General features: G+C 39.1%; 1 protein-coding gene across 15 annotated transcripts in view; it reads left to right on the top strand.

Moving 5' to 3' along the window:
- Positions 1 to 18260, top strand: part of ADD3 (adducin 3) — a 189636-nt gene that overhangs the window by 126722 nt on the left and 44654 nt on the right. For 14 of the 15 annotated variants that reach the window (XM_073354406.2, XM_073354410.2, XM_073354415.2 and 11 more), the window contains one exon: positions 7069 to 7292. In XM_073354406.2, coding sequence (XP_073210507.1) covers positions 7098 to 7292 — 195 coding nt within the window. In that variant the 5' untranslated portion in view covers positions 7069 to 7097. Of the gene's footprint in view, positions 1 to 4668; positions 4769 to 7068; positions 7293 to 18260 lie in introns of those variants that run through there. The other variant, XM_073354408.2, reaches the window with a different exon arrangement.

Raw genomic sequence — 18260 nt, 5'->3', positions numbered from 1 at the left:
TCTGGCAGTTGTAGGCTTAGGATGTCCAGGGCATGGGCCGCCATCCCTGATCATCTTGGCTAATACCCTTTGATGGAGCTGTCAGGATTCCTTCCCCTTTCTGAACTCTAGGGTACAAATGTGGGGACCTGCGTGAAAGACCCCCTTAGCTTATTCTTACCAGCTTAGGTTAAAAACTTCCCCAAGGTACAAACTTTGCCTTGTCCTTGAACCCTATGCTGCCACCACCAAACGTTTTAAACAAAGAACAGGGAAAGAGCCCACTTGGAGACGTCTTCCCCCAAAATATCCCCCCAAACCCTACACACCCCCTTTCCTGAGGAGGCTTGAGAATAATATGCTAACCAATTGGTTGCAAAATCATCAAAGACCCAAACCCCTGGATCTTGGAACAATGGAAAAACCAGTCAGGTTCTTAAAAGAAAGGTAAAAATTATCTGTAAAAGCAGGATGAAAATACTTTACAGGGTATTCAGATTCAAAACACAGAGGATCCCCCTCTGGGCAAAACCTTAAAGTTACAGAAAACAGGAATAAACCTCCCCCTTAACACAGGGAAAATTCACATAAACGAAAGATAAACTAATCCGCCTTGCCTGGCTTACCTATATTGGTTGCAATATTGGAGACTTGGATTAGGATGGGTTGGAGAAGATGGATTTCTGTCTGGCCTCTCTGTCCCAAGAGAGGACAACCACGTAAACAAAAAGCACAAACAAAAGCCTTCTCCCCCCTCCAAGATTTGAAAGTATCTTGTCCCCTTATTGGTCCTTTGGGTCAGGTGCCAGTCAGGTTAGCTGAGCTTCTTAACCCTTTACAGGTAACAGGATGTTGCCTCTGGCCAGGAGGGATTTTATAGCACTGTATACAGAAAGGTGGTTACCCTTCCCTTTATATTTATGACAGGAGCTATCCTCCATGAACTTACCTAATTCTTTTTTGAACCCAGTTATACTTTTGGCTTTCACAGCATCCTTGAATTCCACAGGTTGACTGTGTATTGTGTGAAGAAGTACTTCCCTTTGTTTTAAACCTGTTGCCTATTTATTTCACTGGGTGACTCAGGGTTCTTGTGTTATGTGAAGGGGTAAATAACATTTTCTCCACACTATTCATGATATTGTAGACCTCTATCGTATCCCCCCTTAGTAGTTTCTTTTCCAAGCTGAACAGTCCCAGTTTATACACCCCTAATCATCTTTGTTGCCCTTCTCTGTACCTTTTCCAATTCTATTCTATATTTTTTGAGATGGGGTGCCTGCATGCAGTACTCAACGTTTGGGTGCATCACAAATTTATACAATAGCATTATGATTAGGGCTGACAATTAATTGCAGTTAACTCACGCAATTAACTCAAATTAATTGCAGTTGATTGCAGTTTTAATTGCACTGTTAGACAATGGAATACTAATTGAAATTTATTAAACATTTTTGGATGTTCTACATTTTCAAATATATTGATTTCAATTACAACACAGCACACACAATGTACAGTTCTCACTTTATATTTTATTACAAATATTTTCACTGTAAAAATGATAAACAAATTAAATGGTATTTTTCAGTTCACCTCATACAAGTACCATAGTGCAATCTCTTTATCATGAAAGGGCAACTTACAAATGTAGATTTTTTTAGTGGGACTTGTGCTGCTAAATCCCCATGTGTTGCTCTGAAAATGTGGCCTAGCAGTAGCTGCACCTGCAATGGATTGTTGCTATTGCTGAGGTAAAGTGACAGGCACTGGATCCACCACAAAGTGTCTCTCTCAAAAGACTAAGAATTTCACACCCTCAATTAAAGGGGCAGATATCCTTCTCATATCCACTAAAGTCAGTTCAGTGTTATCTGGCTTGAACCACAGCTAGCTAGCCCTGGTCTGTGCCCCAGTTTCAAGCAGACACTGAATAAGTCATTCAGTCTAGCCTCTAAAGTAAATTTACTTAAGTTACTGTTCTTATTTTCAGGGTAGGTTGTCCTGCTAGTTACAATTAAGACAGATAATTCAATTGCTCTTTACGGTAAAGTAACAATGGTTCAAATACTTAAAAATTGGACCTGGAGAACTGTATTTTTGTGTTGTTAATGCTCTCATTACTTAGAAAAAAGTGTAAACTGTCATACAGTGTCTCGTCTGTTTTAAAGTGGAGTTTCAAAGGCGAGGAAAATTATTCTATCAACTCAGTCTAAGTGGAAAAGAACAATAGGAGATGAATCAAAAGTGTAGTACTATATTAAGCTATTCTGTTGGTAACCCTCAGGCATTAGTTTGCCTCAATTTACTTTTATGAAACCAGATTTAGGTATACATTTTCTGCAAAATATTTGTGGAATTATGTTAGTCTGTATTTATTATATATGGGCTAAAGCAGATCTATTTTTGAACAAATGGTAACCTCCCTCTAATATTTCATGGATCTTTCCAATTCCACAAATGATTTGGGAAAGAGATGATGCTTAGACATGTAACTTATTTGTCTTGTTGATGTACAAGAGATTTGGTGGTGGCAGAACAGACCTGCTGTAACCTGAGAGAAATCACATCACCTTACTGTTGGAAAGAGATTTAGTTCTCAGTTAATTTTTTTCTCTTGGTAAGGAAATCAAAGACTTATTGAATTCTGTTCCTTTGCTTAATTAGATTTTGTTATGCTCTGGAACAAAGCTAATTATAAGGCATGAATCACCATTATGGTTAATAATCAGTCAGATTGGATGTTTAATCTCAAAGCACTTTCAAATGAAATCCAAAGGCTTCAGTAATAGCAGTGGTTAATTTGGGGTACTGAAAAATTTCAGAGTGGAGTTTGTGCTACATGGTGGAAGTGAAGGTGCCTAATGGTAATGAACAGTTTGATTCAGAAATTTGTTCTACTAGGGTCCTAAAAGGAAGAGTTAAGTCTGAATATTTTCTTGTAGGTCAGTTAATTTGGCATGTCCCCTGTAACTCCTGTCATTTCCAAATGCCACAATTGACTTTCCTGAAGTCTGCGCTTCTTGTGTTCACCCCCAAGGCACTGTCTTTGGTGAGAGAAATTTTCCATGTGTCTTAATCTCTTGATTTCAATCTTCCTCTTCCACACCTCTGTTTATCTCTTACCTCTTCTCTCTTCTTACCCCCAACCTCTTTGTCCACAAATTGCTTCTAGTATTTAATACAATTATTACTAACAGTTATTCCAGGTAAGACAGTGGACCACGCTATTCTGGGGAATAAAATCTACAAAGTATCAGGCTGGGAATGTGTGACGAAGGCTCAGTCTTGCAGCCTGAAATGAACTTTCTGTTGTATGTAATTAATTGAGAGAGTTTTTATTGTATAAAGCTTCATTTTCAGTGGAAAAGTCTGTATTGTAGTAATAAAGTTAAAACACACTCTTAAGTTTCCAGTCCAAGACAGATAGAAGCAAAACAGGAAATCCAGTGGAAATGGAGTGAGGAGGCCACACAGAGAAGTAATATAGCCACGTCAGAGCATCCTCCCCTTCCCCTTCCCCGCACCCCAAACACACACAGAGCCATCTCTCTTCCTTCTCTTTCAACACAGGAATTCAGCTCCATGTGAATGAGGACATAACTAAATGGAAGGGAGGTAGAGCAGTTGTTAGCTGACTCTGACTTTCTCCAACCCCACCCCACCCCTCAAATCCAACCAACTAACAAGAGTTTTATCTTATACCAATAAGAATTCAGGTGTTGGAAAAGCCAGATGCCTTGGGTATCTGAGTGAGTACAACCCACAGAGGGTAGGGATGCACACTTTCAGGTTTGATCCTTGTGTCCATTTGTTGTTACTGTCCTTTCTTGATCCAGTGGCAGGTTGCTATTTATGTAGGCAATGCTGTCTCTGTCATTTCTCTCCTTTTTTCCCCATGTTGCTCTATACTAGTGGCTCTCAACCTTTCCAGACTACTCTACCCCTTTCAGGAGTCTGATTTGTCTTGTTTACCCCAGGTTTCACCTCACTTAAAAACTACTTGCTTACAAAATCAGATTTAAAAACACAAAAGTGTCACAGCACACTATTACTGAAAAATTACTTGCTTACTTATTTTTACCATATAATTATAAAATAAATAAATTGGAATATACATATTGTACTTACATTTCAGCGTATAGTGTATATAGAGCAGGATAAACAATTCATTGTATGAAATTTTAGTTTGCACTGACTTTGCTAGTGCTTTTTATGTAGCGTGTTGTAAAACGAGGGAAATATCTAGATGAACTGATGTACCCCATTTACCCAACTTGGGCTGCATAGCATGAACAGGAAACAGATTAGCTAACACTATTCTGAGAGGTACTTACCACCACTTTCCTTTTTTTCCTGACCACCAGTGGAAGGGCCAGAACCAATAGCAGCACAGCAACTGAGCTGACCTTGCTGCTAGTTGGGTTAAGGACCCTTATATAAGCACAGAGAGAGAGAACCCCCTCATGCAGCTTGCCCAGTGATTCATGTAGCTTGGGTCTGGGTTTCCTGCAAGTCCCTAACCTTTATATCCTCACCAGCCCTGTGCTAAAGGGGAGAGGATGAGGCCGTTGTAGAGATCCAAAAACCATGCATGTTTTTCAGTGTGTCTGTCTGCACTTTTTTATTCAAGATGAGAAAAGAGGAATTGCTACTTTATATTTCCAAAGCATCTGTCAAACTGGATAATGTAGGAGCCTTTCCTTTCACCACTGGAAGATAGCCATCTCTGTGGGTGGAATGTGGGAGATGTTTAAGAGTGAAAAGCAACCTCACACAAGTTTAGGACAAGGTATGAAGTCTGTTGTATTGTGCAGTTTAAAATGCAAGCAGAATGTAATTTGCCCAAATGTCTATTTGGGTAAATTATGAAATACTGAGATTAACTTGCCTACTCTGTGAAAAATGCCATGGGATATTCAGTAACCGCAGGTGTTCAGGCCTTCAATTTTATATCCATGTGAAAAATGGCACCTCCAGTACCATGTGGAGAGTATTCGTCTGTTAGAGACTCGGAAGGAAGAGTGACAACTATTAAGTCAAAAATGACATGTCACGCAGCTGTCTGTTTGAGGTCTCCCATCTAAGTTATGGCCTGAAATGATATGGCTGCAGGCACCGTACACAGATAGTGCATATGTCTAGTTGGAGTTCCAAGGTTTAAATGTTACACCTTTATTGACTAGGCAACATATTAGAGAGAAAGGAAGGGGAGTGAAGAAAAAAGTGAAGTTTCCCGCAATTAGAAAATATCTCTTGGGAAATCTAGGTATTGCCAGTCATGTATTTGATTCTTTTCTTTTTACAGATGACTAGATTTTACTGTCACCACAAGAATGTATTGTAAAGTAACAGACTAGAACTAATTATATCCCATAGACTTTTTAAAAAGTTAAAGTATGATGTGTGTGCTCAATTTTTTTCTGAGACCAGCCAAGTGAATTAGCAGCAGAGCAACAATTTGCTACTTGGTTACCAGGGTGCAGGAGCATTTTAGGAAATCTAATTCTTGTGGATGTGCAGCTCATGGGAAGAAAAAAGCAAGCACAGAGCAAGATTTATAGTTTGCCACTCTTTCAAGATGGGCTGTTGCGAGCCAATTTACAGAATAGCTTTGGAGGTGGTCTCTGAGGCTAGTTGGTTGGCCAAAGCATGAGTTCAGCAATTCTGGATCTGTAATAGAAATAAAAAATACAAGGGAGCAGATCCTCAGCCGGGGATCTGCCCCAGAGTGTGAGTCTAGAGAATCTGATGTAAATCTGTTGTAGTTAACTTTGTGTTGTGGAAGGGATTAAACCCATATTTTGAGAGGGAGCCTACTGTTTATTTTTTTTAATCGTCTATTTATCTAGCACGAATATAATACATAAGGATTTTTTGAAATGTTAGTTTCTTTTCCTGAATAAGAGGACAGAGAAGCTGAAATGTGATGAATACCTAGTTCATTGTAAGCCAGTTTGTACCCTTGCACTTGTCACAAGTCCCCACATCCCTCTATGTCAATAATCTCAATCATGAAAGCTGGAGTTATTTCTTCAGAAATAACGCAAAACTGAAAAAAAAATCACTGAGTCCTCTCCAGCTTGAAGAATAAGATTCCTGAGTTTGTGTCTGAACCTGGATCTCCATGAGTGGTGATTCAGATTTCTGCTTAAAACCAGTTCTACAACATTTTCACAGATGCTCTTTTGAAGCTTTTAAAATCAAGCCTACATGAGGTTTTTTCCCAATATAATTTATCAAATTTCAGCTTGGGCAAGAAAGTATCTTATAACAACACACAAGTGGAAGAAAATTAGCACTGTGTATTTATTTTTAGTGAATATTAAAGCTGCAGTCCTGGGAAACTGATCACATGATCTCTCCCCCCCCCCCCCCCCCCCCAGTTTCTTAACAGTTTTTGATTAGTCTTCTCAGGGTTGAGGCACCATTTTGGGGGCTGTTGAGATCTGCTGAGAATCTTTAATGCGACCAGAGCTTAATCTTCCCTCTGAAGTTACAGGATGGTTTGGAAATGCTGTAATTGAGAAATGCCCTTACTTCCTTAGTTAAAGTTAGGCAGTGAGCTATGAGCATATAATTGTGTTGTATACAAAGGGTCCAGTATTGTAATAGGATTTAGCAGAAGTTCAATGTGTCAGAAAGTGGAATTACACAGGATGGTGGGCTGGGGGCCAGAGAGTGAATGGATTTTTATAAAATGTTGAGGGGGAGATTTGTCATAAAGTACATTATGAATATTCTCAACATTAACACTTGTTTTGTTGAAATGACTGGTGCGTTTTAAAAGTTTGAATCGGAATGATTGATGATGATAAAGTCATAACTGAGGACTTTAAAGGGCTTTTAAATAAATAAATGAATAAATGGTTGTGTTATGTAACTTCTGTTTTGTGTGTGAATTTTTTGGTACACAGCTCCTCCCACCCCGACCCCCCAATTGCTGATTGTGAAGTTGCTGCATTTTAAGCAATTGTCATTTGTCTTCTTGCTGGGGAGGAGAGAAGATTGTATTTGTCCAGTTTTGTAAGGTCTATTTGTTGTCTTGTTTTTAAATGGCATTAATTATCTCCTGGCCTCTTATTGTTCCAGGTGACGAGCATAATCTGCAGTATTGAAGCATGAGTACTGATGCCAGTCAGGGGGTGATCACCACCCCTCCCCCTCCCAGCATGCCTCACAAAGAGAGGTATTTTGACCGCATCAATGAAAATGACCCAGAGTACATCCGTGAGAGAAACATGTCTCCTGATCTGAGACAAGACTTCAACATGATGGAGCAAAGGAAGAGGGTCACTCAGATACTGCAGAGTCCCGTGAGTAGGATTAAGGAAACAAAAGATTCCCCCTCTCCCCCCCCTCCAGAGATTAACTCAAAAACAAAACAGCACAAAACAGAATTTGAGACTGAATCACAGCTAGAGGGCCATGAAGCTTTTCATAAGAACAATCAGTAAACACTTAGGTTATACAACATTTTGTTTGCATAGTTTTAGTGTATGAACAAACTGCCCATTACTGGTTTTCAAATGATGTTTTCATGGTGTAATGCTTCATTAAAGAAGTACAAAAGTAGCTAGCCAGCTACAAGGCACTTGATTAAAACTTAAAAGCAGGGAAGAGAGTGACAGAGTCACTGGCCAAATGTGGACAAACTAAGACATTTATACGCAGATCTGCATTCCAATTTTATTTTGAATATTTGACTTATCAGTTGTATCAGCAACACTCTTACCTTTAAAAAAAGTTTTTTTAAATTGTGCTTTCGAGGTGTGTTTAAAAGCTAAATTGTTCTTTGGGTACTTGGAAGGAGTAATGGTGCATACTTTACACCACCAGCATTCATGTACACCTCATGTAAATTCAGCACTTGTACAACTGGCATATAGGTCTGTTAATTCCATCAAGAGTCCTGGGGGGAGGGGGGGGAAGGTCTCCATAACCCCTTGATGGAGTTAGTCTTAATTTATGTTCTGTTTGGCATTAATCTATTGAGTACTCTTGAAAATCCATGGCATGTCTAAAAATAGTAGAGGTGTCAAAAATATTCTGAAGCAATTTTTCTCTTTTGAATTAGTTTTGTTTTCAAATTTTCTTTTCTCATCTGTTTTTCTATAATTTGGGAGGGGGGGTAGAATTTTAATTTGACATTTTCCATGCATAATAAGATTGCAAACAGTGGTTAGTAATCACCATATTATAAAGAGTACTTGTGGCACCTTAGAGACTAACAAATTTATTAGAGCATAAGCTTTTGTGAGCTACAGCTCACTTCATCAGATGCATTCTTCTTTTTGCGAATACAGACTAACCATGCTGCTACTCTGAAACCCACCATATTATAGACACTCATGAATAATAGGATTGTTCACTAAAATGTTACCTTGGAGTGCTTTTCAGATTCTGCATATAGATTTGAATCTAAATGTTCAAACCCCATGACTCAGGAATTTATTATGTTCAAGTAACTTTGTGCAACTTTAATTTTGCAACCAAACTATTCAGTGTTCAGGAAATACTCTAAGGGAGTAATGCATAATCATACTAAGTTGTTAGAAAAATAATTCAGTTCTCAAAGATAATGATTGGACTCTGACCTATACTACTAAACTATTCACAAAGGAGGGGAAGTGGATATCCCAAATTCTTAAAACAATCAGAACAAACTCACCAAATTTTCAGCTGATTGAGAGGGATAAAATGAGATTGCAATAAATTACACTGGGCCAACATGGTTTCTTACAGTGTTCTTTCATTAATTTAAATGCAGAAAAAGTGCTGAATTTCATAGGCACAACTAACCTTAGCCTTATTGGATGAAAGATTGTTTTCCAATTTGCCAAATGTAATCAACTCCTGTTTATTGTGATCATGCTACTTTTGATATGCAAGGTCAGCCTGAGGATTTAGGGAGGGTGGGAGAGATGGTACTCCCAAATTTAGCTGACTTGTTTAATAGAAAATTGGAAGACACAGGAACCTAGAGGTTACTATCTGCCTCCTGGTGTGGGAGAAGCTGAGCCCACTGCTTGTGCCAGGGACCATTTATAGATGCCAGTATTTTAAAAGTTGGCCAAATAAGCTAGGTGCTGGAGGCTGCTAGGCCTTGAGATGCTGAAGAAGAAAACTATAGCTGTGTGTGCTCAGTGTCTGACAATCTAGTAAAAAATGAGAAGCTGTGCTTGACCTACAGACATCTGTCAGACCTGAATCCCCTTTCCCGCTTCTCTGTTTCATTGTTGAAATGGAGAATATTTAGAGATCTCTGCTACAATTCCTTCTCTGATGGAATAAACAATTTTTAATATAGTGTCCAGAGGAGAGAATGTCCTTAAAGCAAATCTCTTCACAGATTTAGGGACAGTGATGGAATTAAGTTTCTCCATGGCTGTATCAAGTGGATTACTTGAGATTTAGCTTCAGTTTCTTTTGGGTCAGAAATGAAAATGACGTGGCCCCTTGTGAACGCTTTGTGTCACAAAAATACCAGAAAACTTCTGTTCTATTGCCAATCTGCTCAGTATAGGTCCGAGGTTGGAATGTCCTGGGTATTGCAGGTGGTGTTTTTGAGATACACTGGAAGAGTTATCTTATGCAAGAAGCTTGCAAGGGCATTCCTGTATTTTGTCTGTCTGGTGTCTCTGGGTTATTCCTTTTTGTAAGTACTAAATTCTTTTTAGGAATTTAGAAAAATGAGAAAATATATATATATATATATTTTTTTTAAAAAAGGCTTCTTTGCTGGTAATGTTTTAAGCCAATTCTAGCATGTGAAGCAATTAAAATATATTCGGGTTAGAGAAATGTAGTCTTTAACTATGAAATGCATGTAGGGAGAAATTGTCTTCCTTTCCTTTAAAATATAAAGCTTATGTGCGCAGGATTGGGTTGTCCAGACATCCCTGCTCTTTGTGGGGGAGGAATTTTGGATTGAAACACTAACTAAAGGTGACAAGATGATAATGTAGGCCGTGCTGGTAGAATCTCTTATGCAAAACACTACAAAGTACAAGGGAGCTCAGTTATTCAGATTTTATGTTCAGTACCAAGAAATCTCTTACTGCTTCTAATTGGAGAATCCAAATAATTTAGTAAGAAAGCAAATTAGAAAATGTTTCAGAATCTGCTAAGGATGTAAGTTTTTTGGGAATGATGCAGTCACCGCCGCAATGTTTTGTACAACACCTGATATATAAGGACTCGAATTTTGATAGGAATCTTTGGATGGCATTGCAGTGGCAGAACTAACAAAAGGGGCCTATCCAGTTGTCATCTTCTCTGAGGCTTCTTTCTTCTAGGCATACCATTAATTCTTAGACGAAGATAATCATTTAATACTGCAGGTTTATGCCAATGTTTGACAGAGGCTAGAAACCTGTAGAAAATAGTGACTCATGACATTCATTGGCGTAGGTGCAATGTGCCCAGCCATATAATGGCGTCGTCATCAGCCAGGTGGAGAACCGGTAGCCCACCACTGAAAATAAGTCAGTGCGCACTCGACAGTGATATGCAACGTAGTCTGATGTTGACCGCAGCTGCATCATGGGTCATTAGAAAAACCCCATTTAAAGAGACTGGCTGCACAGTTGCTCTGTCCTGTTCGAAACTGGTTCAGAGATGACCACAGTTTCTTGGCCGGCCAAAACCTGGCAGACAGATGGTTGGGCCAGTGATGAGAGAGTGATTAATGACTGTCGTTGACCATTAATTGCGCCAAGCAGATTCCAACGTCATGTCCTGTGGTGGAATAAATGACCATAAAAGACTTCTAGAAGTCAGGCAAGTTGGTGGGTGGTTGAAGAGGTCTGATATGACATTACTTGCCATGTTAACCAATGCCATTCCTGCTTAGTGAAAGACGCACCAGATATTCAGCATTCCTTTGAAGCGCTCTGCCTGTGTGCTTGAGGCATTATTACACCAACATTGGATGCAGCCAGCCTCACAAGCTGCAATCTGATATTCAATTTCCAGTTTCTAAGTAAAACAATTTAGAAGCTACTGAAAAGCCATCCTTATTACACCTGCCTTTTCTCAGTGTCCTGCACCCATCCTGATCCAGTTTTAGATCAGGAGATAGCACAGAAACAGATTGATTATGCTTCTGGATAATCTCTACTTGGCCATAAACAATGAAAAAAACATCCTTCCTTATTCTGCAGGATCTTTGCAGCTGGTGATGCTGTTTTATTTCTGAACTGGGAGGAGTGAACAGCAGTTTGCTGAGAGAGTTCTTCTGCACCTCATCTTCTGTAGCTCTCATCCATTCTCTTCCCCCATTCTAGTCAAACCTCTAAGTGAGACTGTCGGACACCAATGGCTTAAATATGCAGTTGACACACAGCAAAGTGTCAGATGTCAACACCGTTCCCCAGATATCATAGTGCCTGAATGATATTCTCTTTGGGATGAAGAACCCCGGCTGAATTTAAACCCAGGCAAGATTGAGCTGATGCTAATGAGTAGTCTGAAATGTTTGTCTACATGCCCCACCTTCTTCAAAATGCTACACAGTCTACAAGTCCACCTGTATTCCTCATTATACGGAGTACCCAAACAGCAATAGCAACAAGAATTGTCATCTTACACTTTTGTTTTGCCAAGAGACTATGCCCCATCCTATCAGATCAGACTTGGCCATATATATCCAGGCAAGATTAATGCACTTTACTGGGAATAAAACCACAGACTAAAGAAAGTAAGTGGTGTAGAATATACTGACTCACAAGGGTGCTGTTAGTATATTGCTCCAGCTACTGCCTTGGCTTGCCGTTACATATTGGATTGGGTGTAAAGTCTTGGTATTTGATTTTGAGAACTCTCAAATAGACAGGACCCAGGATATCTCAGAAACCACTTCCCCCTCCATGGTAGCTGCAATCCTGAGAAACAATAGATTTCTCAATGGCCAGGTTGATACTAGTGAGAGCTGAATTCAGAGTCTTCTAACACACAGCTGTGACCTCCCTACCACAAGAATTAGGAACAACCAGAAAAGTGTTTTCTTCAGAAAAAAATGCAAAACACAGCTCTTTGCCACTGCTTTTCCACCCATGAACAGTTTAAAATTTTCTTCCCATTTTTAAAGTAGAGGAGTTGAGAAAATTGTAGCTTTGTGTAGGTAACCCATTTGGAGTGTTGTAAAATTCTAAGATTCTTATGTGACAATCATGAAATAAACACATACGCAGCTATCTAGGAAGGCTAGCATGCTGCAGTTGGCAGTCTCAGGTCAAAATTATTAATCCATATTTGCTAAAGATTGACACTTGTTGACGCTACATGGAAGAATGTTTGGAAATTTGGAAGGTTGAAATTTGGAAGGAAGAACTTTAAATTAAGAACCCCCAGAACAATGAAAGCTCCTCCACAAGCTTCCACTAGTTTATACTGCTTTAAAATGGAGAACATCTGCAAAGTTGTAGACCAGGAAATAGGATCATAGTATCCTTAGGAGACATTTCAAACTACTTGGTAGCTGTTTGTTTATGGTCTACAACTCAGAGGTTTTGGGGGTACGAGTGGTGACCGTATAAGCCATGTGCACTCCGCAAGATTATTTAAGGCCTTGAACGTTACCCGCTGCTACCTATTTGTAACTTTCTTATGCCTTTCAATCAGCTAGGTCTCAGTACCCTACTAGCACCTCACGGTACTACTGACAAACTCTTAATCTAAAACTGTTTGAACCTATTCCAACAGTACCTACAAATTTAACATTAGAAGGTTCAAATAATCTCAGTGTCATTAATTATAAAACTGCCAGGACTCTGTGCTTGTTTGAAACTGCATCTTTATACCGAAACAGATTTTATTGCTTTGTGTTGTATGTGACAGCAGCTCTCATCTATATTACATTAAAAAAAAAAAGTTGGGGAAAAAAACTTTTGAAGCTGAAGAGTCAAGTACTCATAAATTAGGGAAATCCAGAATCAAGGCTGCCTGTAGAAGATTAATTTGATCCCCTTGTGCACATACATTATAATTACAGCATTGCGTACTATTTTTCCCATAACACACCTTCTTCATTCAATTTTTTTTTTCATTCAGTCTGTTGCCTCAAGCCTTATTTAATACACACCATCCAGCTTCTGCACTGAATACAAAATATATTCATTTTCTTTTGGGTGTTTCTGCGGCGCGCTCATAATATTTTGACTGCTTCACAAACAATAATGAATTCATCTTCACAGCACACCTGTAAGAGTAGGTGGTATTAATGTTGTCTTCATTTTACTATTGGGAAATTGAGGCACAGAGATTAAAGCTAAATTTTTGAGACCCCAACTTGAAATGCCTAGGATTTTCAGGGTATATAACATCTTTATTGTATAATGGAGTATACTGTGTATTTTACATAACTGTGTTTGAAGAAAAGCTGAAAATTTGAAGAAAGTACTGTCTATGGGAGCTAAGATAGGTGGAATGTACATGTAGATGTATTTGGAGAGATTTGGTCTTCCGTTGAGATGATATGAAGTATTTAAAATACTTAAGGCTTATTATAAAATGTTACCCCGATGATTTGGTTGAGGTCATTTCAGAGACCAGAACTAGAGGATATTTTAAAATTAGTATTATACAAAGGTTGTGAGGAATAAATGGAATGAAGGGATTTCCAGGTGAGGAGATGAGTCTAGTAGTAGCAGTATTGTATGTAAGCATAACATTGTAGGACTGTATGCAATTTAATAAGTTAGTGGGGTTTTGTGTTTAGGAGTAGCCAAAAACTGTTCTTGTTGTCAGTCAAGATTTTGCTGATCTGTTTGCTTTTCTCTTAGCTATTTTAAATCAGCCCACGAAGTTTGTTTGTGGGATTTTGCTTTAATTTTATATTGGATATAAAGAGCAGTTATCAAAACATTCCAGATCTGAAGGGCTTGCAGCCTGATTCTGGTCCTGTGCTACTATTATATAACTAATCCAATTTTAGTCCATCTGTACTGCCAGGGCCTGCCTTTCTCACATGTGTAAAAGTGAAAAACCTGTTGTGTGCTTGTATCCTCCTCCCCTCCCTGCCAGCATTGTGGCCAAGGAATGGAGGCAGAAATGGCAGTCCCATCCACCAGCCAGTCAGCCCCAAAATGCTGGACAAGCTGTTTTATTTCATAAAGAACAATGTCTCAGTTTTGAAAGTAACTGACCATGAAAGCCTTGGTAATTGTGTAGCAAGGATTACCCAGTCTGGTTTTGGGCCCTGCCGCTGCCTCAGTTTACTTTGTCTTGAATCAAACCACCACACCTGGTGTTTTCACAATTCCAATCACCTTACAGGTTTGGTTTGTTATCATAAAATAGTAGTCAAAGCCTTCCAGCCCTCTTCCCTGGACTCAGTTAGACCTCTCAGTTGATAATGGGCTTCAGCATCCAAACAGCCCTACTTCTAGGCTCAAAGGTCTTTCAAGTCCTTTATCAGGGCTTCCCTTTGCTTAGAGCCCTCCCACCAGGCTCACAGTCCTTTGCAACTTTTCTAGCTAGAGCTTCTCATCCAGGAGGCTCCTGCTTTCTGTAGGTCCCTCAGCTGAAGCTTATCCCTCAACAGGCTCCCATTCTTAGGGGGTCTCTCCCAAACCTTTTGCCTGGGAGCTCTGAAGAATTGTCTGCTGAAAAAAAGACCGGGCAGATGACCTGGCGTCTAGTCATATGCTCCCACCACATAGCTCTTGGTGTCATTCCTTTCACCTGGGGAGGCAGGCTAAATTTGGCACAGGTACCATAGAGCCCCAATCCCCTTGCAAGAGATGACTTACCATGTGAAAGTACCCTGTTGAGGACTGCAGAAACATTTCTAAGGATGCCTCAGAAGCTTAAAATTTTAATCTATGGGAGTAGTCACCTGGACTGGTGCTGCATGAACTCAAGGGTAGTAATCCGCAGACATGTATGTCTTGCAGAAACAAGAACTACAGGTACCCAACTACCTTTTCTAGATGCATTTACACCAAGGTGGTATAGAGGGAAACTCTCATATTCCTGTCCTGCCACATGATGCCTCTGCACGTGCAACCCAAAATTGCACTGGCCTTTTTTGCTGCAATGTCATGTTACAAACGTATCTAATTTGTTGTCCACCATTAGCTCTTATGCCTCTTTCAATAGTGAATTGTAGTTTTACATTTATTTTTCACCAGCTATACTAGCTTGATGTTTTTTTTCTGTGCTGAGCCTATCCATATATCCCATCCATATTTCTGACCTCTCTACATACTTCTGTATTTCTCTGTTCTCACAGGTGTCTGCAACTCCTCCTCCAAATGTAGTATAATCTATAAGTTTCATTAACATATACTCCTCTTATTGTATATTATATGAGCTTTTCCTTGTCTCATGTCTCAATTTTCTATAATTTTGTGGGCTTGTCTTCAGTGCAAAGTAAACTGGAGTTATTACTCGAATGTTGCTCTTCGCTTGAGTCCCAGTCATGTACTAAAACCCTTAATTTGAGTGGTTTATGGTGCTTTTAATTCAAGTTGGCGGGCCTGTGAGGAGGTATAGGCTAAAGCTCAGGGTGGCAAAACTCACCAGCTGTTAACATGACCACTGTACAGAGTGGATGCAGGTTAGCTGCACTCAGTGCCACTAGTCCTCCAATTCCTTTCCATAATTCCTTTAGTGTGCCCTGAAAGTACAAATCAAGTTCTCTCATAAGTCACTGGGAAAAAATTCATAGAGTAGCTGAGCTTCCTGCAGCACAAAGAGCCATAGGATATGCCCCCGGAGGTCTTAGTGCCACAGACAAGTGAGTGCAGCATCAGTGTGGAAGCGGCGGCTTGAGCGTTATGTCATAGCATCACCACTCTCACTCAAGCTAGGCTAATTTAACAGAAGTAACTTAAGTGTAGATAACTTGAATTAACTCTGCAGTGAAGACGTATAACAAGGAAGTAATAGATTATCTATTTTTAAAGGTAGGAATTTTATATTTCTTTCAAAAAGAACTGTGACTTAAAAAAAGACATTCAGGAACAGTCAGCTCTATAAAATGTGTTAACCTTTTGGTTGTAAGGTTTTATGATATATATTACATTTTGCATTAGTGGTAAAGTTAAGGGATCAAATTCTCATCTGGTGTAAATTAATGTAGCCTCATTTACTTCAGTGGAGTTATGCCGACATACTCCAGCTGATTTGATCCAATAGCTCCAAAGCATTTCATCCTGAGAGATTTCATTTTGCTCCCATGAAAATCAGATTCATTATTGTGACCTTAGATACAATGTACCAACATATTTTTCTGTCTGGAGATTTCCAGGTACAACTCTGGTGAGCATTAATAGAAGTTGGGTTCAGAACTCATCTCATAACAGGTGGATGTTTTGTTGCTGAGTGAATGAAAGCTGCAGAGTCGGTCTTCACCTCAGCTGTAATGGGATGGTTTTGAGAGGATTGTTCATCCTGCTTTTGTGCAAGTGTCTTAAGCTTGTTTTACCTCCTTCTCGAGTAGCTGTTTTGGGCCACATTTTCAAATCATGTTTCCCATTTTATATAGAAATGCTTGCCTGCACGTTTTTAACACTATTCCATGTACAGTGATTAAATCTATCATTTGACTGCTGGTGATCACAGGTTTTTTTTTAAAGAGGTGTACATACGAGTAGACTTGTTAAAAGATCCTGTGAAATGTTAGTCCAATATATCTGTTTCAGCCTGAAGCACTTATATAAATTTGAAGCCTCTAGGGAATCCTAATAAAGAATTTTCATGTAGGCCAAAACAACTGTTTTAAATCCACACTTAAAACATTTTCTTCATAGGACACAGTGTTGTGTGCACACAATTTGAATAACATCATTTTTCATTCCTCTGACAATTGCTACTGTTTGTTTTCCTGATTAAGTGTTCTGTTGTCAAATCCTAGATCTGAAATGACTCATGCCTTTTCCACTTGAAAAATGTGTGCTTTGTGCTGTATGTGAAGTGTTTATATCTCTTCTAAAACGTAAACTTTGAACATAATATTTCAAAATAGATCTACCTGTGTTTGTAACTAATGTGGAATGGTCTATAATGTACTCATGAATTAAAAAATTATAATAGGTAACTGAAACAGGCAAAAAAAAAAAAAAGCCACTTGGACTCCAGTCGTGCATAGGTGAACATTTGCACCTGCAGGGATCCAATTGCAAGATGCCCCAGTCACTAATATTGGGCTAGGTCTTATGGGAATTTGTCCAATAAAAAGACAAAAATGTTATTAGTGTCTTATAAGAAGTGTGCACTCAAAGAAGAAAAAACAGTTACCTACCTTTTGTAACTGCTATTCTTCAAGCTGTGTTGCTCATGTCCATTCCATCACCTGCCCTTCTGCCCTTCTGTCAGAGTTGTCAGCAAGAAGGAACTGAGAGGGTGTAGGGCCAGCGGCACCTGATCTACCGCGGCATGAGGGTGCCACAGCCAGCCCTACAGATACCGCTACAGCAAAAGTTTCCAACAGCTGTGCACATGTGCCCATGCACACACAGAATGGAATGGACATGAGCAACACGTTTTGCAGAACAAAAGTTATGAAAGGTAGGTAACCGTTTTTATGTGATTGTTTTTGAGTTCTGAGTTTTTATGCCTTTCATTTTAGACAATGAGTCAAGAATGATCAGATATAACACAAAAACAGTTTTTTGAATTTGTAGAATCTTAAAATATATGGCACACCACCACCATTAAAAAATACTGTAAATTCACAACAGTGGTGGGATCACATGAGAGTCATGTATGAGTCCCCACTTTTTGTAGGAGTCTGAAGGTAATGAAGATATCCATAAATATGTATGAAAAAACTTAGTTGAATGAATCATTACAAGCTTGAATCTGCATGATACACAGCAACTTCCAGTTTACTAAAAAAGACATATGCTTTGATATTGTGCATTCTGTACTGGATTGTGAAAAATCACATGCACACAGTCACCTCTATTTCACAAGTTGTAATGAAGATGTACTTTCTTCAGCTGCGCACTCTGGCTTTTACCTATTCTGAGATTTCTTGAAATTAAGTGATACAGTTTTTCAAGGACATGTCCGTTTAATAATAAAACAAGAAATGAATTAAAGGGTTATCACTAAAATCAGTTGCCACGAGGATAAGCAGTAGTAAATGTGAAATATACTACCTCTAGCACCAGACAGCAAATTTTAGAGACACGGCACCAAAGTGAAAATAACTCCCCTGTACTTCAAAACACCAGTGAGCTATAAAACAGACTTATGTCAGTATAACTGTATTGCCCAGGAGCATGGAAACTGCAGAGCAAAGCAGTTATACTGACCGAACTCCTGGTGTAGAC

Source organism: Lepidochelys kempii, chromosome 7 (assembly GCF_965140285.1).
Source record: "Lepidochelys kempii isolate rLepKem1 chromosome 7, rLepKem1.hap1, whole genome shotgun sequence".
Classification (NCBI taxonomy): domain Eukaryota; kingdom Metazoa; phylum Chordata; order Testudines; family Cheloniidae; genus Lepidochelys; species Lepidochelys kempii.
The sequence above is the reverse complement of the archived record's forward strand: the minus strand, read 5'-3'. Positions and strand labels throughout refer to the sequence as shown.